Source organism: Merops nubicus, unplaced genomic scaffold, assembly GCF_000691845.1.
Source record: "Merops nubicus isolate BGI_N331 unplaced genomic scaffold, ASM69184v1 scaffold17158, whole genome shotgun sequence".
In the NCBI taxonomy this organism is placed as follows: domain Eukaryota; kingdom Metazoa; phylum Chordata; class Aves; order Coraciiformes; family Meropidae; genus Merops; species Merops nubicus.
In genome coordinates this window covers 4,796-20,161 of record NW_008623832.1, presented here as the reverse complement: position 1 = coordinate 20,161, position 15,366 = coordinate 4,796, and the positions used below count along the sequence as shown (strand labels likewise).

At 47.2% G+C, this 15,366-nt stretch overlaps 1 protein-coding gene across 1 annotated transcript; it reads right to left on the bottom strand.

Annotated features, from left to right (window-relative positions):
- Window positions 1–225: 225 nt before the first annotated feature.
- ATG14 (autophagy related 14) lies at window positions 226–14,965 on the bottom strand (the record flags this gene model as incomplete). Its single annotated transcript, XM_008945213.1, has 9 exons — window positions 226–532; window positions 4,510–4,595; window positions 4,706–4,796; window positions 5,875–5,992; window positions 6,445–6,674; window positions 7,536–7,773; window positions 14,227–14,308; window positions 14,722–14,764; window positions 14,903–14,965. Coding segments are annotated over 9 exons (1,258 nt in total), but the record flags the coding sequence as incomplete, so codon positions are not given.
- Window positions 14,966–15,366: the final 401 nt, after the last annotated feature.

Genomic DNA, 15,366 nt, shown 5'->3' with positions numbered 1-15,366 from the left:
GCAGACAGCGCCGGGACAGGAGGTGCCGCGGCAGAACCCGTCAGCAGGGAGCCGGCTCGGTTACAAAGTGGCACCATTGCAGTCCCCTTGGGTCAAAAAAAAGGTTTTTTTTTCCGGTTTACAAAACAGAAGTCTGACCTTCCCTTCGCTCCAGGCACCACCAAATGGAACAGGCCGGGTTCGCTGCGGCGTGGCGGGGCGGGGAATCCTCCCGGGGCTCCCGCCTCAGCGGTGCCCGGTGTAGGCCTTGAGCCAGGAGGTGACGGAGGCGGCGGCGGAGGAGATCATGCCCCCGGCGCTGCTGCTGACGATGGGCTGGGCCCCCTGCGTGCTCTGGCTCTGCAGCACCTCTGCCTGCTGGGAGGGGATGTCGCAGAAGCGGGGGCTGGGCAGGTTCTCCCAGTCCGTGCCCAGGTCGGTCTCCTCGTCGCTGAGGCGCTCATCGCCGCTCTCGTCCGTCTCGCCGGCGGCGCTGGGCTCCACGAACTCCATCGAGTCCTCCAGGTCGGCGCTTACCTCGAAGGGCCCGGACCTGGCGAGGTGGACACAAAAGCCCTTGGCTCGTGTGGGGCCGGGCAGGCAAGGGACTGGGGCTGTGCTGGGGTGCAGCCTGGGCCTGCCAAGATGGGCGCTGCAGGAAAACTCATCCCAGAGAATCACAGAATCATTTGGGTTGGGAGAGACCTTTAAGGCCAAGTCCAGCCATTCCCCCAGCACTGCCAGGTCAACACTAACCCCTGTCCCTCAGCACCACATCTCCACGGCTTGGAAACCCCTCCAGGGATGGGGACTCCACCACTGCCCTGGACAACACTTTTGGGGTAGAAGTTTTCCCTAACATCCAATCTAAACCTCCCCTGGCACAACTTGAGGCCATTTCCTCTTGTCTTGTTCCTTGGGAGCAGAGCCCGACCCCCCCCTGGCTCCAGGCTCCTGTCAGGAGCTGTGCAGAGCCAGAAGGTCTCCCCTGAGCCTCCTTTGCTCCAGGCTCAGCACCCCCAGCTCCCTCAGCTGCTCCTCACCACACTTGGGCTCTAGACCCTTCCCCAGCTTTGTTGCCCTTCTCTGGTCACGCTCCAGCCCCTCAAGGTCCTTCTGGGAGTGAGGGGCCCAAAACTGAAGCCAGTACATGTCTGTGTTTATCAGCTGGCAGAGAGAAACTCGCTGGCTACAGAGATAACTGTATGATGGCAACAGTGGAGCAAAAGCAGCTGGCCAAGGAAGTGATAGCTGGGTTCCAGTCCGTGGAGCAGGAGGAGCAGAAGAGCTGTTCTGCTTTGGCAGTGGGTAGTGAAACAGGCACAGAAAAGAAAAGCTGCTGACAATAACTCACAGCTCCAGTGGTGGAAATCTCAGCTTGATGTGGAACAGCTTATTTTTACCACTAGCCCTGGCCAGGCCACGAGGGCTGCAGCTCTGTCAGCCAGGGGAGGGGTGTAGCTGACAGCTGACAGAACTGGGCTGGCACAGCTCACTGCCAAGAGTCTGCCAAGAGAGGCTGTGGAGTCTCCACTGGAGATACTCAAAACCCCACTAGCCCTGAGTAACTTGCTCTAGTTTGCTCTGCTTTGAGTGAGGTGATGGGATGGATCTCTGGAGGTCCTGGTCAAACCTAGCAGGGTGTGTTGGGACAGGACGAGGGGGGATGGTTTGAAACTAAAAGAGGGAGATTTAGACTAGAGAGAAGGGAGAAATTTTGGATGATGACGGTGTTGAGCCCCTGGCCCAGGCTGCCCAGAGAGGTGGTCGCTGCCCCACCCCTGCAACCATTCCAGGTGAGGTTGGCTGGGGCTCTGAGCACCATGCTCTGGTTAGGTATGTTCAGTGCAGTGGGGTTGAACTAGATCGTCTTTAAAAGCCCCTTCCAATGGAAACCGTTCCATCATCCAGTGAAACCCACCCATGCTGTGACTCTGAGTTCCCTGCTGCCATTGCCTGGTGGGAGAAACAACTACATCCCACCCCCTCCCACTGCCCTGCCTAGAGGATGTGCAGCTAAAATCTGAAACCTCCTTACTGGGCCCAAAGGAGGCACTCTCAGAGGCCTGTGACCCACGGTCAGAGATGAAATGTGGATTCCCCACAGCAAGCAGTGTCCCTGCTGACGTTCATTCCACAGCACAAAGCTGCTCAGTGGAACAGGAGCAAAAATTTAACAGGGGTAAAAGTGTTCAGAGGGTTTCTCTGGCTGTAGTGGGAGAAGAAGCCTGAGGCAGCAATTTAGCATGGAAAATTGTAACCCAAACAATTAAAGCTTGGTAAAATCCCGTGTATTTGAAACCAGTAGCTTATAAAGGAGACTACCAGACAACTGCAGGCCTAGATATCTAAAGGAAAATGAAGACAGCTGGTTGCTGCAAACTGCAGAGAGCTGAGAAATTAGAAGTAAATGCTCCTTTCACAATCCAGAAAGGAATGGGAGTGCTGCCTTCCAGCAAAGCATTTTGCCTAACAAGGCAGCAGAAGAACAGAATCATCAGGTTTGAAGCCAGAAGGGACCATTAGATCATCTTGAGTGGCCTCCCTATAACAAAGGCCATTATGTTCCACCCATTCCCCCTTTCTAGAGCCCAGTAACTTCTGCCTGATGAAAGCATCCATTCCAGAAACTCATCCAGCCTTGACAGGGTGACATAAGGAAGCAGAGAATCCCCACCTTCATTCTTGTGGGTAACTCATCTCCGTGCTAAGCACACGTGCCTCATTTCAGCCTGGCTCAGCTCTTTGCCTCCAGTGGTGTCTATAAAGCCATTCACTGGCCTGTACTTTCTACCCATGAAGGCATGGAAATCAAGTCACTTTTCAACCTCATCTCTAGTGAGGTAACAGTTTTATACAGACTAAACTATGCCCCTCACTGGTATGTATCAAGGGAGGTTCTCCTCCTCTACTCTGCCCTTATGAGGCCACCTCTGCAGTATTGTGGCCTGTTCTAGGATCCCCAGTTCAAAAGAGACAAGGAACTACTGGAGAGAGGCCAGTGGGGGCTGTGAAGATGCTGAGGGGGCTGGAGCATCTCTGTGACCAAGAAAGGCTGAGAACCCTGGGGCTTTTTAGCCTGGAAAAGAGAAGACTGAGAGGGGATCTGATCAATGCTGTTCAATATATAAAGGGCAGGAGGCAAGTAGATATGGCCAGACTCTTATTATGGTGCTCAGTGACAGGACAAGTGACAATGGGCACAAACTGGAACCCCAGAGGATCCATTGGACCAGGAGGAAAAAATTCTTTGGTGTGAGGGTGTCAGAGCCTGGAGCAGCTGCCCAGAGGCTGTGGAGTCTCCTCTGGAGAGATTCCAAACCCATCTGGATGCCATCCTGGGCACCCTGCTGTGCAGGGGGGTTGGATGAGATGATCTCCAGAGGTCCCTTCCAACCCCACCATGCTGGGACTCTGTATTCGCTCTGACTCTTTCCTGTAACTTCATCTTTTACTGCATGGACCTGACTGCTGGGTGTGGAGCTCTGTAACATCCACACAGAGAAGTGAGACCCACTGTGCAACTCGGACCTTTCACAGCAGCTGCTTTTTCTTCTTCATTCTCTGGGTGGTTCCTGCACTCTCCCTGTGTTCAGGCAAGCAGCAGCAAGCAAATAGGTTTTTTTTCCAAACTGAGCTATTTTATGAAGATTTCAGTCCCCATATCTTTGGGCTGAATCAGTAGATGTACACTCAGAGAACATAAAGTAAGTGGTTAGAGGCATGCACTCAGTTCCTCTTCATGCCACTCTGGGTTTTTAAATGAAACTAGATTTGCACACAAGAACAAAGTGGAAAAGTAGATTTTACAACATTACTGTCTTTAAGGTGGAATAAAGCACTACTCAGATTAAACAAATATTTGCACACTGTCTCAGGCACAAACCACTTGTGACTGGATTATCCCAAGGGGAAATCAATGTTCTTGGCTTTCTTATATTTAAAAGTTGTAAAAACCAAGAAGGTTATTAAAGCTGGTGCATGCAGCCCACAGGAACTGACGTGCTTTTCATCATGTACTAAGTTAACAGAAAAGTTGTCTTTAATCTTAATTTACATATAAATTAGTATTATTTGAAGTGTTGACTTTGGCCTACGGTGTCCATTGGCTGTATGTATTTAGGGAAAGGTTTACCTAGTATTTGTTTTAGGGTGATCTTAGGTACTTATATATTGGCAAGATGTGAGCAGGGTCCTATCTGTAGCACAGTAACACTGCCTGGCACATGCTCCCTGGAGGGAAGGGATTCCTGCTCCTGGGGATAGGGGAAACTAGTTTATAGTCAGCTACAAAGCCTGCAGCTGAACCTGCCATACACGGAAGCACAGCATACACACCTCCCTGAAATCTGATTTCCTGCTCAGGATTCCCTGTTCCTGTCCTCTCCTCCTTGTAACTACCTTCATTTCTGATGTGCCAAGGACTGGTCTGTAGGTACAGCAGAAGAGTTTCCCTCTTAAGCAACAAGGCAAATGTGTAACTTCAAATGGGATTCAGTCACAGGTGAGTTGAGATGCTGCTTTTCTTACCTGCCCAAGTTCTCAGTGTCTGGGCTGACCAGGTACATAAGGTTCCTGAGCGTATGCAGTGGGTGCAACAGATCTAAATTTACATGCTACCATGGGGAAGGTAAGAAAAAGACATGATCAGTTACTGGAGGAAACCTGCAGGCACAGTTGATATTGCAAAAGCTATTTAAAGAACCCCAATGTGCATTCCCCCTACCTGAGAGAAGCAAAGGTGAAGGATATTGGCATTCAGCTTCTTCACTGCCCGTGTGAACCTGTGCCTGCTGAGGTTCTCCCCGCAGAACTCGCTGTTGAGACACCACACACACACATAAATACACAGACAGTAAAACCCAGTAGGTGTATTTTCACAGCAGACATCAGCATTCTGTGCCCTGGCTGCCTAAAAAAATTCCCAGAGTAAATATCTGTCGGAGGCAGCGCTTGTTTAAACTCTACAGCCAGTTTTAGAGTGCTCAGGGGATGAATTTTTCACCCAGCAAGACTGTTAGCATTTCAACAATGAGCACTGCTTGCCCCAGTGCCACTGGTTTCAACAGCACAGGTGATGTGAACTCGATGAAACTCAAAGATCCACTGTAGCCAAGCTATTTTGGCTCAGCTGTTAAATCCTGCAGCATCTTCTGTTCCTGAGCTCTTCCTTCTGGCAAGGCTGAGCATCCAAGTAATAGCACAAAAAAATCCTCTGGAGACCCTACACAACTTTTGGGCCCTCACTTCGGCAACTTGAATGCTTAGAAGAATCCCAACAGCATATTTGAGACCCCTGAAAGTCTGACCAGGTCTACAGCTCCCTCAGCACTTCTGCACAGATCCCATCTGCTCCACACAGGCATCAAAACCCCTTTTTTTCCTCACAAATGGGGTTTATGCAACACACACCCAGATCTCTGGCAGCCAGGTACGTTCCCCATTGGTGTTTTAGCCTAAAGAGAATTAAATTGCTGTCATGCCATATTATAAGGCCTTGTTCTACAGCACTTAAATGTAGTGGAGCTATTCAAGATGACTAAGAGCTGGGCTGGGATTTTGTAAAGCACAGTAGGGTTTCATAAAATGAAAAGTGCTGCTCATGGGCTGTCGTATTTCATTTCTAATTTGAGGATGCTGAATAAGTCAATTAGAGAGCTGTTATTTTCCATCACGATGGCTGGTCTGCACTCTCAAAAAGGAGAGAGGGACTATTAACTGTGGTCTAAAAGTCCCTATAAACCCTCCACCCAAAATTTAACAGCACAAACATCCATGAGCCATCAACCACTACCATAAAAGCTGTTCCAAGTCATGACTCCACTCCCAAAACTGAACCAAGATCGGTCAAAACTGGTCAATGCTTCACCTCCTCAGAGGCCTGCATTTACTTGCCTGTTGCAGAGCTTCTTGGGAAGATTTACATCAAGTATGAGAGACAAGGTGTTAACCAGCTGAGTTGCATAGCACAATGCAGCACTGATGGTATAAGCGGGGTTATTATGTTCCATATCTAAAAGAAATAAAAACATCATGAAAGTCTCATTTTAAATGCAGCCTCGGTGGGTGTGTTAACGTGTTAGTGAAGTTTACTCTGGAAAATGTCATTTTTAATTAAGTATTGAGAACAGCCTGAATCCAGCCATCACTTACAATGAAATCTGTCAGAAGTTGGTAGAAAATAGTAATTCTTGGAATTCCTGTTAAAATGATGGCATGTGAACCAAGTCAAAACTGTGAATAATTAACTGTATCTCCCTGTTACATGGTGCTGTGGCCCAGTGAGTATTTCCTGCAAGAGGATTTCAGTGGGCTAATCCCCACACTGGTATTTATTTTTGACTTGGGTTCGTCTGGGTGAGAACAAAGGCATCAAAAAAGAACTCGCCTTCTGCTGCCACCCAAGGCTGCCAAGTCCTGTGCTTCTGGAGTATCCTGGATGCTTAATTAGACCTTGCTTCTTACCTGGTCCTTGTGTAGTCTTCTTCTCCTCCACCCAATTGTAATAGGCCGAGTAGTCTCCGTTGTTAGGAAGGGTTATCCAAGGCCCTGTGATGCTGATGCTGGTGTCCCCGTTGTGATCATCACACACCCATCTCCCAGAGAGGTACGTGGTCCTCCGGGCCTCTGCCAGCTTGCTCACAGTGCTAGAGGTCATAGCGTTGTCACTCTCAGAAGACACATCGGCAGGATCCCTGGAGCAGCCGAAGAGGAACAGAGTGGTTTGAAAGAAGTTCTAAAAATATCCTCAGAAATTCACTCGGCGGGCACTCAGCCAGATTTCACAGAGAGCAAAATGCCTGTAGAAACACTTCTGCAAAACTTCTTATTGCCAAAACCATCTTCCTTTGGTCTGGGATGTTTAATTGTCTATTTTAAGACAGTTTAACGCTGGCCACACAGCTCAGACCTCTCAGTGGGGAGAGGCTAGCACTTCCAGATCCTTCTGTTCTGGACCTCTATCACTAGGTCAGATGCTTTGCCTTTGGGAAACAACTCCTGCCCACAGATGCTAAGGGAGCCAGAGAATCTAGCTTACACTTACATGACTCACTTCTAGTGAGGGTGGCAGAACACTTGAACAGGGGAGAAACCTCCAGGGGAGGTTTCAGTTGGATATTAGGAAGAATTTCTTCACTGAGAGAGTGGTGAGGCACTGGAACAGGCTGCCCAGGGAGGTGGTGGAGTCACCATCCCTGGAGGGGTTCAAAAAATGAGCAGATGTAGCACTTGAAGCTGTGGTCTAGTGGATAGGGAGATGTTGGGATGAAGGCTGGACTTGATCCTAGAGGTCCCTTCCAACCATAGTGATTCTATGATTCCATTCTATGATTCTATAACAGGCTGCCCAGAGAGTCTGTGGAGTCTCCTTCTCTGTAGAAATCCCAAACCCACCTGGACACCATCCTGGGCACCCTGCTGTGGGTGACCTGCTGGAGCAGGGGGGTTGGACGAGATGATCTCCAGAGGTCCCTTCCAACCCCACCGTGTTGGGATTCTGTGGTTCTGTGTCTAAAGCTAAGAAAAAGTAGTGGAAAAGGATAATCCCCTGGTACCTCATGCTTGTCTTTACTTCTTCAATGGGAAATATGACTGATGTCAGCTCCAGGATATGCGTCCGGCGGAGCTTTGCCAGATGCTCATACTGGGCTTTCAAGTCACAGGTTTTTTTCTCCACCAAGTCTCCCAGCTTGCGGTTAAGCCTCTGGATCTTCTCTTTCTTCTCCTGATGCCTCTGAGCCCTGCGATAATGCTTCTGGTTCTCCTCCTTAATTCTCAGAAGCCCCTCAGTGTCTGTGAAAACAGCAGCAGATGTTAGCCTTGGAAAAGGAGCTGTGAGGTACTCGTAGTAAGCTGGAGAAAAGCATTATTAATATGTATAGAAAACAAGATCTACAGCAGCTTAAAACAGAAATCCTTGCTAAACTATTAACGTTTTCCAGCTGCTCAGTGGTACAACTTTTTTTTAATCTTCTCTGAAGGATCTCCAAAGAGATTGAAATTGGGATTAATCTTCCCCTATCTTTTACCCAGCTATTTTTGGACTTGGAGCAGAAAAGCCAAGATTTCACAGTTTAATTAAACTTCTGAGGTAATCATCATGACAGAAATAGCTTGACTGTACACGTTTGCACGGTGCTGGCCAAAAAGACATGCACTGCTTGCAGCCAAAATCAAGTGCAGACAGCATCTTCATTCACCATTCCTGGCACCGCTGCTTCTATTAGTGTCTGTTATTTGGGCTTCACATTCATGTGTGTGCTCTTAAACCATTTGGATCCCAGCAGTGCAGATTTCTTGTTATCACAAAGCAACAGTGATTATCTCCCTTTGCAGTCACAAAATGAGAAATGTGCTGATGTACTCCAGGGCTGCAACTGCCTGAATTCACTCTGTGCGTCAGGCACGCTGAGGCTTGGAGAAATATCCTCCAGGAGCATCTGCTGATTCTCCTACAAAATAACTGCCTGCAGTAAAGCTTCCACAAACATATGGTGCTAAAGACAGTGAGTTAAGCACCTCTGTCTCTCACAAGCGTGGGAAAATACTTCTTATGCACGCTGTCCAAATACATGTCTAAAGCTTTTAAACCCAGTTTGAACGAGAGCCCCCATCTACTAGTCACTGACTGTCCATTTTTCTGGCTGAATCCCCCCTGTGTCAGTCAGGTTCTCTTGCAGCAAAGCATCACTTTCTGTAGTCAAGGCGTGGGATAACTGTTCTGTGCACAGAAGGGAAGCACTAAGCCCTGACATCATTTTCCTGGTACATTTTGATTGCGAGATGCAAATGAGACCAGAGCTACAATAAGAATGCTCCGAGGCATCTGCTACTCAAAGAAGTGGCATTATCATCATCATAGAGCATCATCAGAGCATTATATACTAGTAAAATCAAGAAAAATTCTAAGCAGCTATAGCTGTCTCAAACACCACATTCAGGCTATCAGTCATCCCAATAAGGGAGCATGAAAATTAAAGAATGAGGCCCAAAACTGAATCCCAGCTGTGGGTCTGGTACCTCCTGCTAGCCCTGGCCTGCACATGCAGACCTGGAACTGCACAGACCTCTGGCCAGTCCCTGGTCGGGCAGGGTGGGAGACCAGGACTGCTGGTACCTCTTCTTGGCAGAAAAGGATCTGGGGGTGCTGGTGGACAGCCAGCTGAACATGAGCCAGCGTGTGCCTAGGTGGCCAAGAAGGCACAAGGCATCCTGGCCTGGGTCAGCACTAGTGTGGCCAGCAGGAGGAGTGAAGTGGTCGTGCCCCTGGACTGGGCACTGGGGAGTCCACAGCTTGAGCACTTGGGTCAGGTTTGGGCGCCACAGGGTAAGAAAGACCTTGAGGGGCTGGAGCAGGTCCAGAGAAGGGCAACGAAGCTGGTGAGGGGTGTGGGGAACATGGCTTGTGAGGAGCAGCTGAGGGACCTGGGGGTTTTTAGTCTGGAGGAGGCTGAGGAGCGACCTTCTTGTTCTCTACAACTCCCTGACAGGAGGTTGGAGTGAGGTGGGGTTGGTCTCTTCTCCCAGGTAACCAGCAATAGGATGAAAGGAAATGTCCTGAAATTGTGCCAGGGGAGGTTTCGATTGAATATTAGGAAGAATTTCTTTCCTGGCAGAGTGGTGAGACATTGGCCCAGGCTGCCCAGGGAGGTGCTGGAGTCACCATCCCTGAAAGGGTTGAAAAAACATGTAGACATAGCACCTGTGGACATGGTTTAGTGCTCATGGTAGTGTTGGACTGACAGTTGGACTTGATGATCTTAGAGGTCTTTTCCAACCTTAATGGTTCTTTCTATGCTTCTGCCCCTCAGAGTGTGCCCACCATGCCAGACACAGTGTGTGCTTTCTCCAAATGTCAGGAATAATTCCTAATCATCCAACTGACCTGTTGTGACCCATGATGTGTTTGGTAGGAAGGAAGATCTGATGCACAAGTCCCAAATTAAAGAAGATGAGAATAATTTCCCTGTGCAATGAGAACTAACAATCCTCATGTTTATAAAATGAGTGACTCCCTGTTAGAGTGTAGAAAAATCAACTTTCCTGATACCAAGAATCTCTTAGATGTCAGCTAGTAATTCTGTTTCCTTTAAGCACTCTTGTAACACCAACAGAAAAATCAATTGATGCTTGCATTCATACTCCCAAACTCTCCCTTTCCATGAAGGAAAAGAGACAGAGGAACAGGAAAAAGTCCATCTGTTGAGTTTTCACATGGGTGTTGCACCTGAAAAGCTGCTTTCTCCACAGACTGAACTCCCTCCCCTGCAGACCCAGCAGGAATTGCTGGAGAAGCAATTCAACGTTTCCCCTCCAGCAGTCCTGGTGCAGAAACAACTGTCCTCTTCTTGGCACAGCACCTCTGCTTTATGACCCAGTTTATGAGGTGATTAAAATTTGTCCTCAGAAGCATTTCAGGCCACCAATATGTCTGACATCCACGCTGCCTGATAAATGCAAGCACGGGCACAGTGATCTCTGCCCAGCAGAGAGCTATGCCAGATATTTGCAAAGCTGCCTCCTTGAACTCTTCTCCACAGACAGAAGGCAAACACACATGCTTTAAAACACTTCTTTTAAGAAGCACCAGCTACTGAGATATCCAGGAGAGTCAACTTCAAAAGCAGGAACTCAGTGTTCTAGAATTTGATTTATTTCAGAAGACTAAACTCTGCCATATCCAAACCAACCTATTTACATTTTCTAACGTGGTCCAAGAATGAACCTCATCTACTGGCTAATCGTGGCAAGAGTTCATTTTGGGTCTATCTGCAAGAGCAGTTTGGGTGTAACTGGGCTAGTGCCAGGTCAGCTGGGCAATAGTTAGGTCAGCTCTTGGGTTAAATCTAACCAGGTTCACCCTGAGTCAGACGCTGCAAAAGCTGCAGATAATACACTTCACAGAACAGCAGAAAAGTAGAGAACTCCACACCCCAGGGGGTCTTAACATTTTGCCACCTCCAGAGCTGCATTTTGAGAAGAGGTGACTAAGCTCCTCAAAGTCACATTGGCTTCTCCTTTCCTCACAGGCTAAAGAGAGAAAGTAGTTATCTCCTTCAGAATAATCTACCTAATGCAAAGGTGGCTTTTCTTCACCTTCCTCTTCTTCAAATCAAATTTTCTTAGTCATTCCTGGCATTTTATTCCTAATATTGTTTTCCAGACTCTCCAGTTGATTGGCATCTTTCTTAAATTGTTCAGACTGGACACCAGACTTCCACTAAGGCAATAGCAATCATAGAACAGCTTCAGTTGGAAAAGACCTTTAAGATCATTGAGTCCAGCTATTCACCTAACTCCAAGTCCACTGCTAAACCATGTCCTTAAGCACTGTACCAGCATGACTTTTAAACACATCCAGGGATGGTGATTCAACCACTGCCCTGGGCAGCCTGGGCCAGGCCTCGACAACCCCTTCAATGAAAATATTGTTCCTCATGTCCAACCTAAACATCCCCTGGCACAACTTGAGGCCATTTCCTCTTGTCCTGTTCCTTGGGAGCAGAGCCCGACCCCCCCTGGCTCCAGGCTCCTGTCAGGAGCTGTGCAGAGCCAGAAGGCCTCCCCTGAGCCTCCTTTTCTTCAGACTAAATAGACCCAGTTCCCGCAGCATGACTTGTGCTCTAGACCCTTCACCAGCTTTGTTGCCCTCCTCTCGACACATTCCAGCCCCTCAAGGTCCTTCTTGGACTGAGGGGCTCAAAACTGAACCCAGGATTCAAGGTGTGCCCTCCCCAGTGCCGGGACCAGGGGATGATCCCTTCCCTACTCCTGCTGGCCACACTAAAGCTGACCCAGGCCAGGATGCTGGTGGCCTTCTTGGCCACCTGGGCACACGTTAGCTCATCTTTAGCCAGCTGTTGACCAGTACCCCCAGGTCCCTTCTGCTGGGCAGCTTTCACATTGCTTGGGGTGGTTGTGGCCCAAGGGCAGGACCCAGCCCTTGGCCTGGTTGAACCTCATCCCGTTGGCCTCGGCCCATCGATCCAGCCTGGCACAGCAGGATAATAGTTTCCATCTTAAATAAAACACTTCTGTTAGTACAGCCCAGAATGAGGCCTGAACCTTTCTAGAACAACACTAGATTGGTAATTTTTATTTAATTTGCAATTCCCCAGATCCTTTCCTGCCAAATCTCACCACTATCCCCCACTCTGGGTTTAGATGTTTCTCCTTCCTAAATAGTGTGCACCTGACTTTGTCCTTTTTAGATAATATTGTTCAGCTTATCTGCATGATTTTTGAATTTGATCCTGTCCTCCACAGAAATGGCACCATCATCCACCTTGGCTTCCTCCATTCCACTTTCTATGCTATCATGCAAGCTATTATGGAAAATATTGAATAAAACAGGGCCTGGAACCAGCTCCTGCTGAGCTGCAACCTGTCTCACCCTCCTTGGTTTGACAGGTATCACCACTCTTTGAACACAGTCTATCTAGCCTTCTGTGTCAACCTTCCAGTGACTACACCCAGAGCAAATATCTCTGCTTCCTTGTGAGAGTTTGGGGTTGTGACCAAGGCAAGGTAGGCTGCATCTTCTGCTTCATCCTCCTTGATCCCCAGACAAGGGCTTGATTCAACATGGACTATTCTTAACAAAGTGATGCCTATTTTTAATTACCTTATCTTCTACCTACCTGCCAAGTGGCCAGAGGTTTACAACAGAATGATGATGTCATCAGTTTAAGGCTCTCCATTCCTTCACCCTTTGCAAACAGACATTGTTTTCTCTCTTTCCTGAGTCATCTCTCCCCCTTACAATTTCTCAAGTGCTCCACAGACTACTTCAGCTTGTTCCTCAAGTTCCCTAAGGCCAATCCCATAAGGCTCTGGCAACATAATCCAAATAATATTTAGCTGTCTCTTTTCCTTCTTTAGCCTGCCGTCCTCTCATGATGTAAAATGTAATCTGGCTAAGCAGCTGATCATGTTTTCTCTGCGAGAGGACAAAGCAAAGAAGATGCTGAATGCTTCAGACTTGTCCACCCCGTTATTTGCTACCTTTCCTGTTGACTAACAGATCTGCCTACTCCATCTCTTTCTTGTTCTTGTTACTATCCATCCTCCTTAGGGTCTTAGAGAAGGGCCACAAAAATGATGTGAGGGCTGGAACTGCTCTGCTGGGAGGCCAGGCTGGGAGAGTTGGGCTTTGTCAGCCTGGAGAGAAGAAGGCTCTGGGGAGACCAGTACTTAAAGGGGCCTAGAGGAAAGCTGGGAACAGACTTTGTAGTAGGGCCTGTTGGGACAGGACAAGGGGTGATGGTTTTAAACTGAGAAGGGAGATTCAGACTAGACAGAAGGAAGAAATTTTGGATGCTGATGATGGTGAGCCCCTGGCCCAGGTTGCCCAGAGAGGTAGTCTCATCCCTGGAACCATTCCAGGTGAGATTGAATGGGGCTCTGAGAAACCTGCTCTAGTTGTAGATGTCCCAACTCAGTGCAGGGGGTTTGGACTAGGTGACTTTTAATGGTCCCTTCCCACCCAAACCATAATGTGATTCTTACTAATTGAAAATCATTTTGTTTCTCTGCCTTTTCAATGTTATCAATGCAAGCTCAGGCTACTCCTTTGTATCTGTTCTCAGCTGTCTGTCTGCTTCCACCCTCTGTACGGCTCTTCTTGCATTTCAAGCCCTGAAAATGCTCCTGATGCAATCAATATGCTTCCCATCTTTCTTTTTCAGCAGCTTGTAAGCAGTGCTGCACATTTGCTTCTGAAAAATGAGCCCACAAATCTCCCGTGTGTGAAAAATTTAACAAATTTCAACACTGAAGCTGCTGAATGGAGGCAACTCACCAGCCTATGTCATCTTGCAGTGACTCTTGCTCAAGTAGAATTTTAGGATTCCTAGACAGGTGTGGGTTAAAATTACTCAGTTATGTGAAATTCATAACAGCTGCAGAGCTGTTTGCTCCTCTTTATCAAGAGGAAGTGATCAGCAACACTACACTGAATAAAGGCATCTCTAGGGACCAAGCCAGAGTCACAGGCTGCTCAGCATTTACTTCTAAAGCTGTTGCAAAACCATTTCCATCCAGCTGAATAATGTCTCCTGTTTGCTAATGAAAACCCAAGCATAAGAAGGCTGAAATCCACTCTCTGATTGGCCTCCAAGAGGATTTAAGAAGCGATGGTTTGGAAATTCGCCACTTTTAAAAACTAACCCTCAAATTCACAGCAATTGATTTTTTCACTCAAAGGCACAGAGTCTTCCACACCACAAGAGCCCTGGCATTACTCACGTCTTGTCATTTCATCATTTTCTTTGCAAATGGTCTGTTTCAGCTGCTCGATCCTCATCTTGCAAGACATTATTTTCCATCTCTGAAAAAAAGAACATTCAGCAACTCCAGGGCACAAATGACTTCAAAACACACCAACTAATAATTAACAACAAAGGCAGCAGCTTTAGTGCAAAAGTAGCAGGATGTTCTTAATTGGATCAGATGAACAAATACATATTTCATATACTGTTTTGTGCACAGGAGAACGCCACAAACAAACCAAATGCTTAGTATAAAATCAATCAATATAATAAGTTATTGAACACATACCTAGTAAGAAATGAAAAATATTGATGGTTTGGAGCACTCTGAGTGCAGAGCCCATTTCATTTTTGCCTATGACAGGTTTTTTGGGAAAGCAACACAATGCCCTTAAGGTAAATTGTAACTTTAAACTATGAGGTCTAGGAATTCAGAGAGTTTAAAAACTATGGGACACTTGGAACCACTCACCAGCTGGTCAGTTATCTCCTTCCCTTCCATGGCCTTCATAACACTAGAGGAAAAAACATGATTGAAAGTTTTATGACTATCTGGACTGCATCTGTCTCCAGCAAGAGTGTGGTAGAGAGACTTTTTTTTTAATTGAAAGTTCTTACAGTTTATTTTCATTGAAAAAAAAAAAACAACTTACTGTTTTTGGAATTCTCTCTGTTTGGTTTTAAGATGCATCAGCCTTTCTTTCTTGTCTGAAAACCTGGAAAAGATTAAATGTTTGTATTGATATTTTGCACAACATGGGATTGTAAGTTGTCTGGAAAGATAAAAAGACTGAAGCTTGTGAGAGTCTCTAAACCTCAACTGTCTATCTTCATCTTGGAAAGTAATGGCTAAATGTATAAAACTCTTGAAGAATTCTACAGCACGTCCTGCAGGAATTGCAACAGAATCTCTAAGCTGAGGAAACATTAGCTTGACTTGTTATCCACCTTGGTAGGAGACAAGTCCACTCTGGTAGTGGGAAAGGCAAGGTTTCATTGTGTTTGCTTCCATCTCATGTGGAAGTGTCTCACACTTTATTCCTTAAATGCTCCAAACAGGACAGCACTCTCTCAAGACTTTTACATGACATCCAAATCTGTCTTGTATTACTAACAG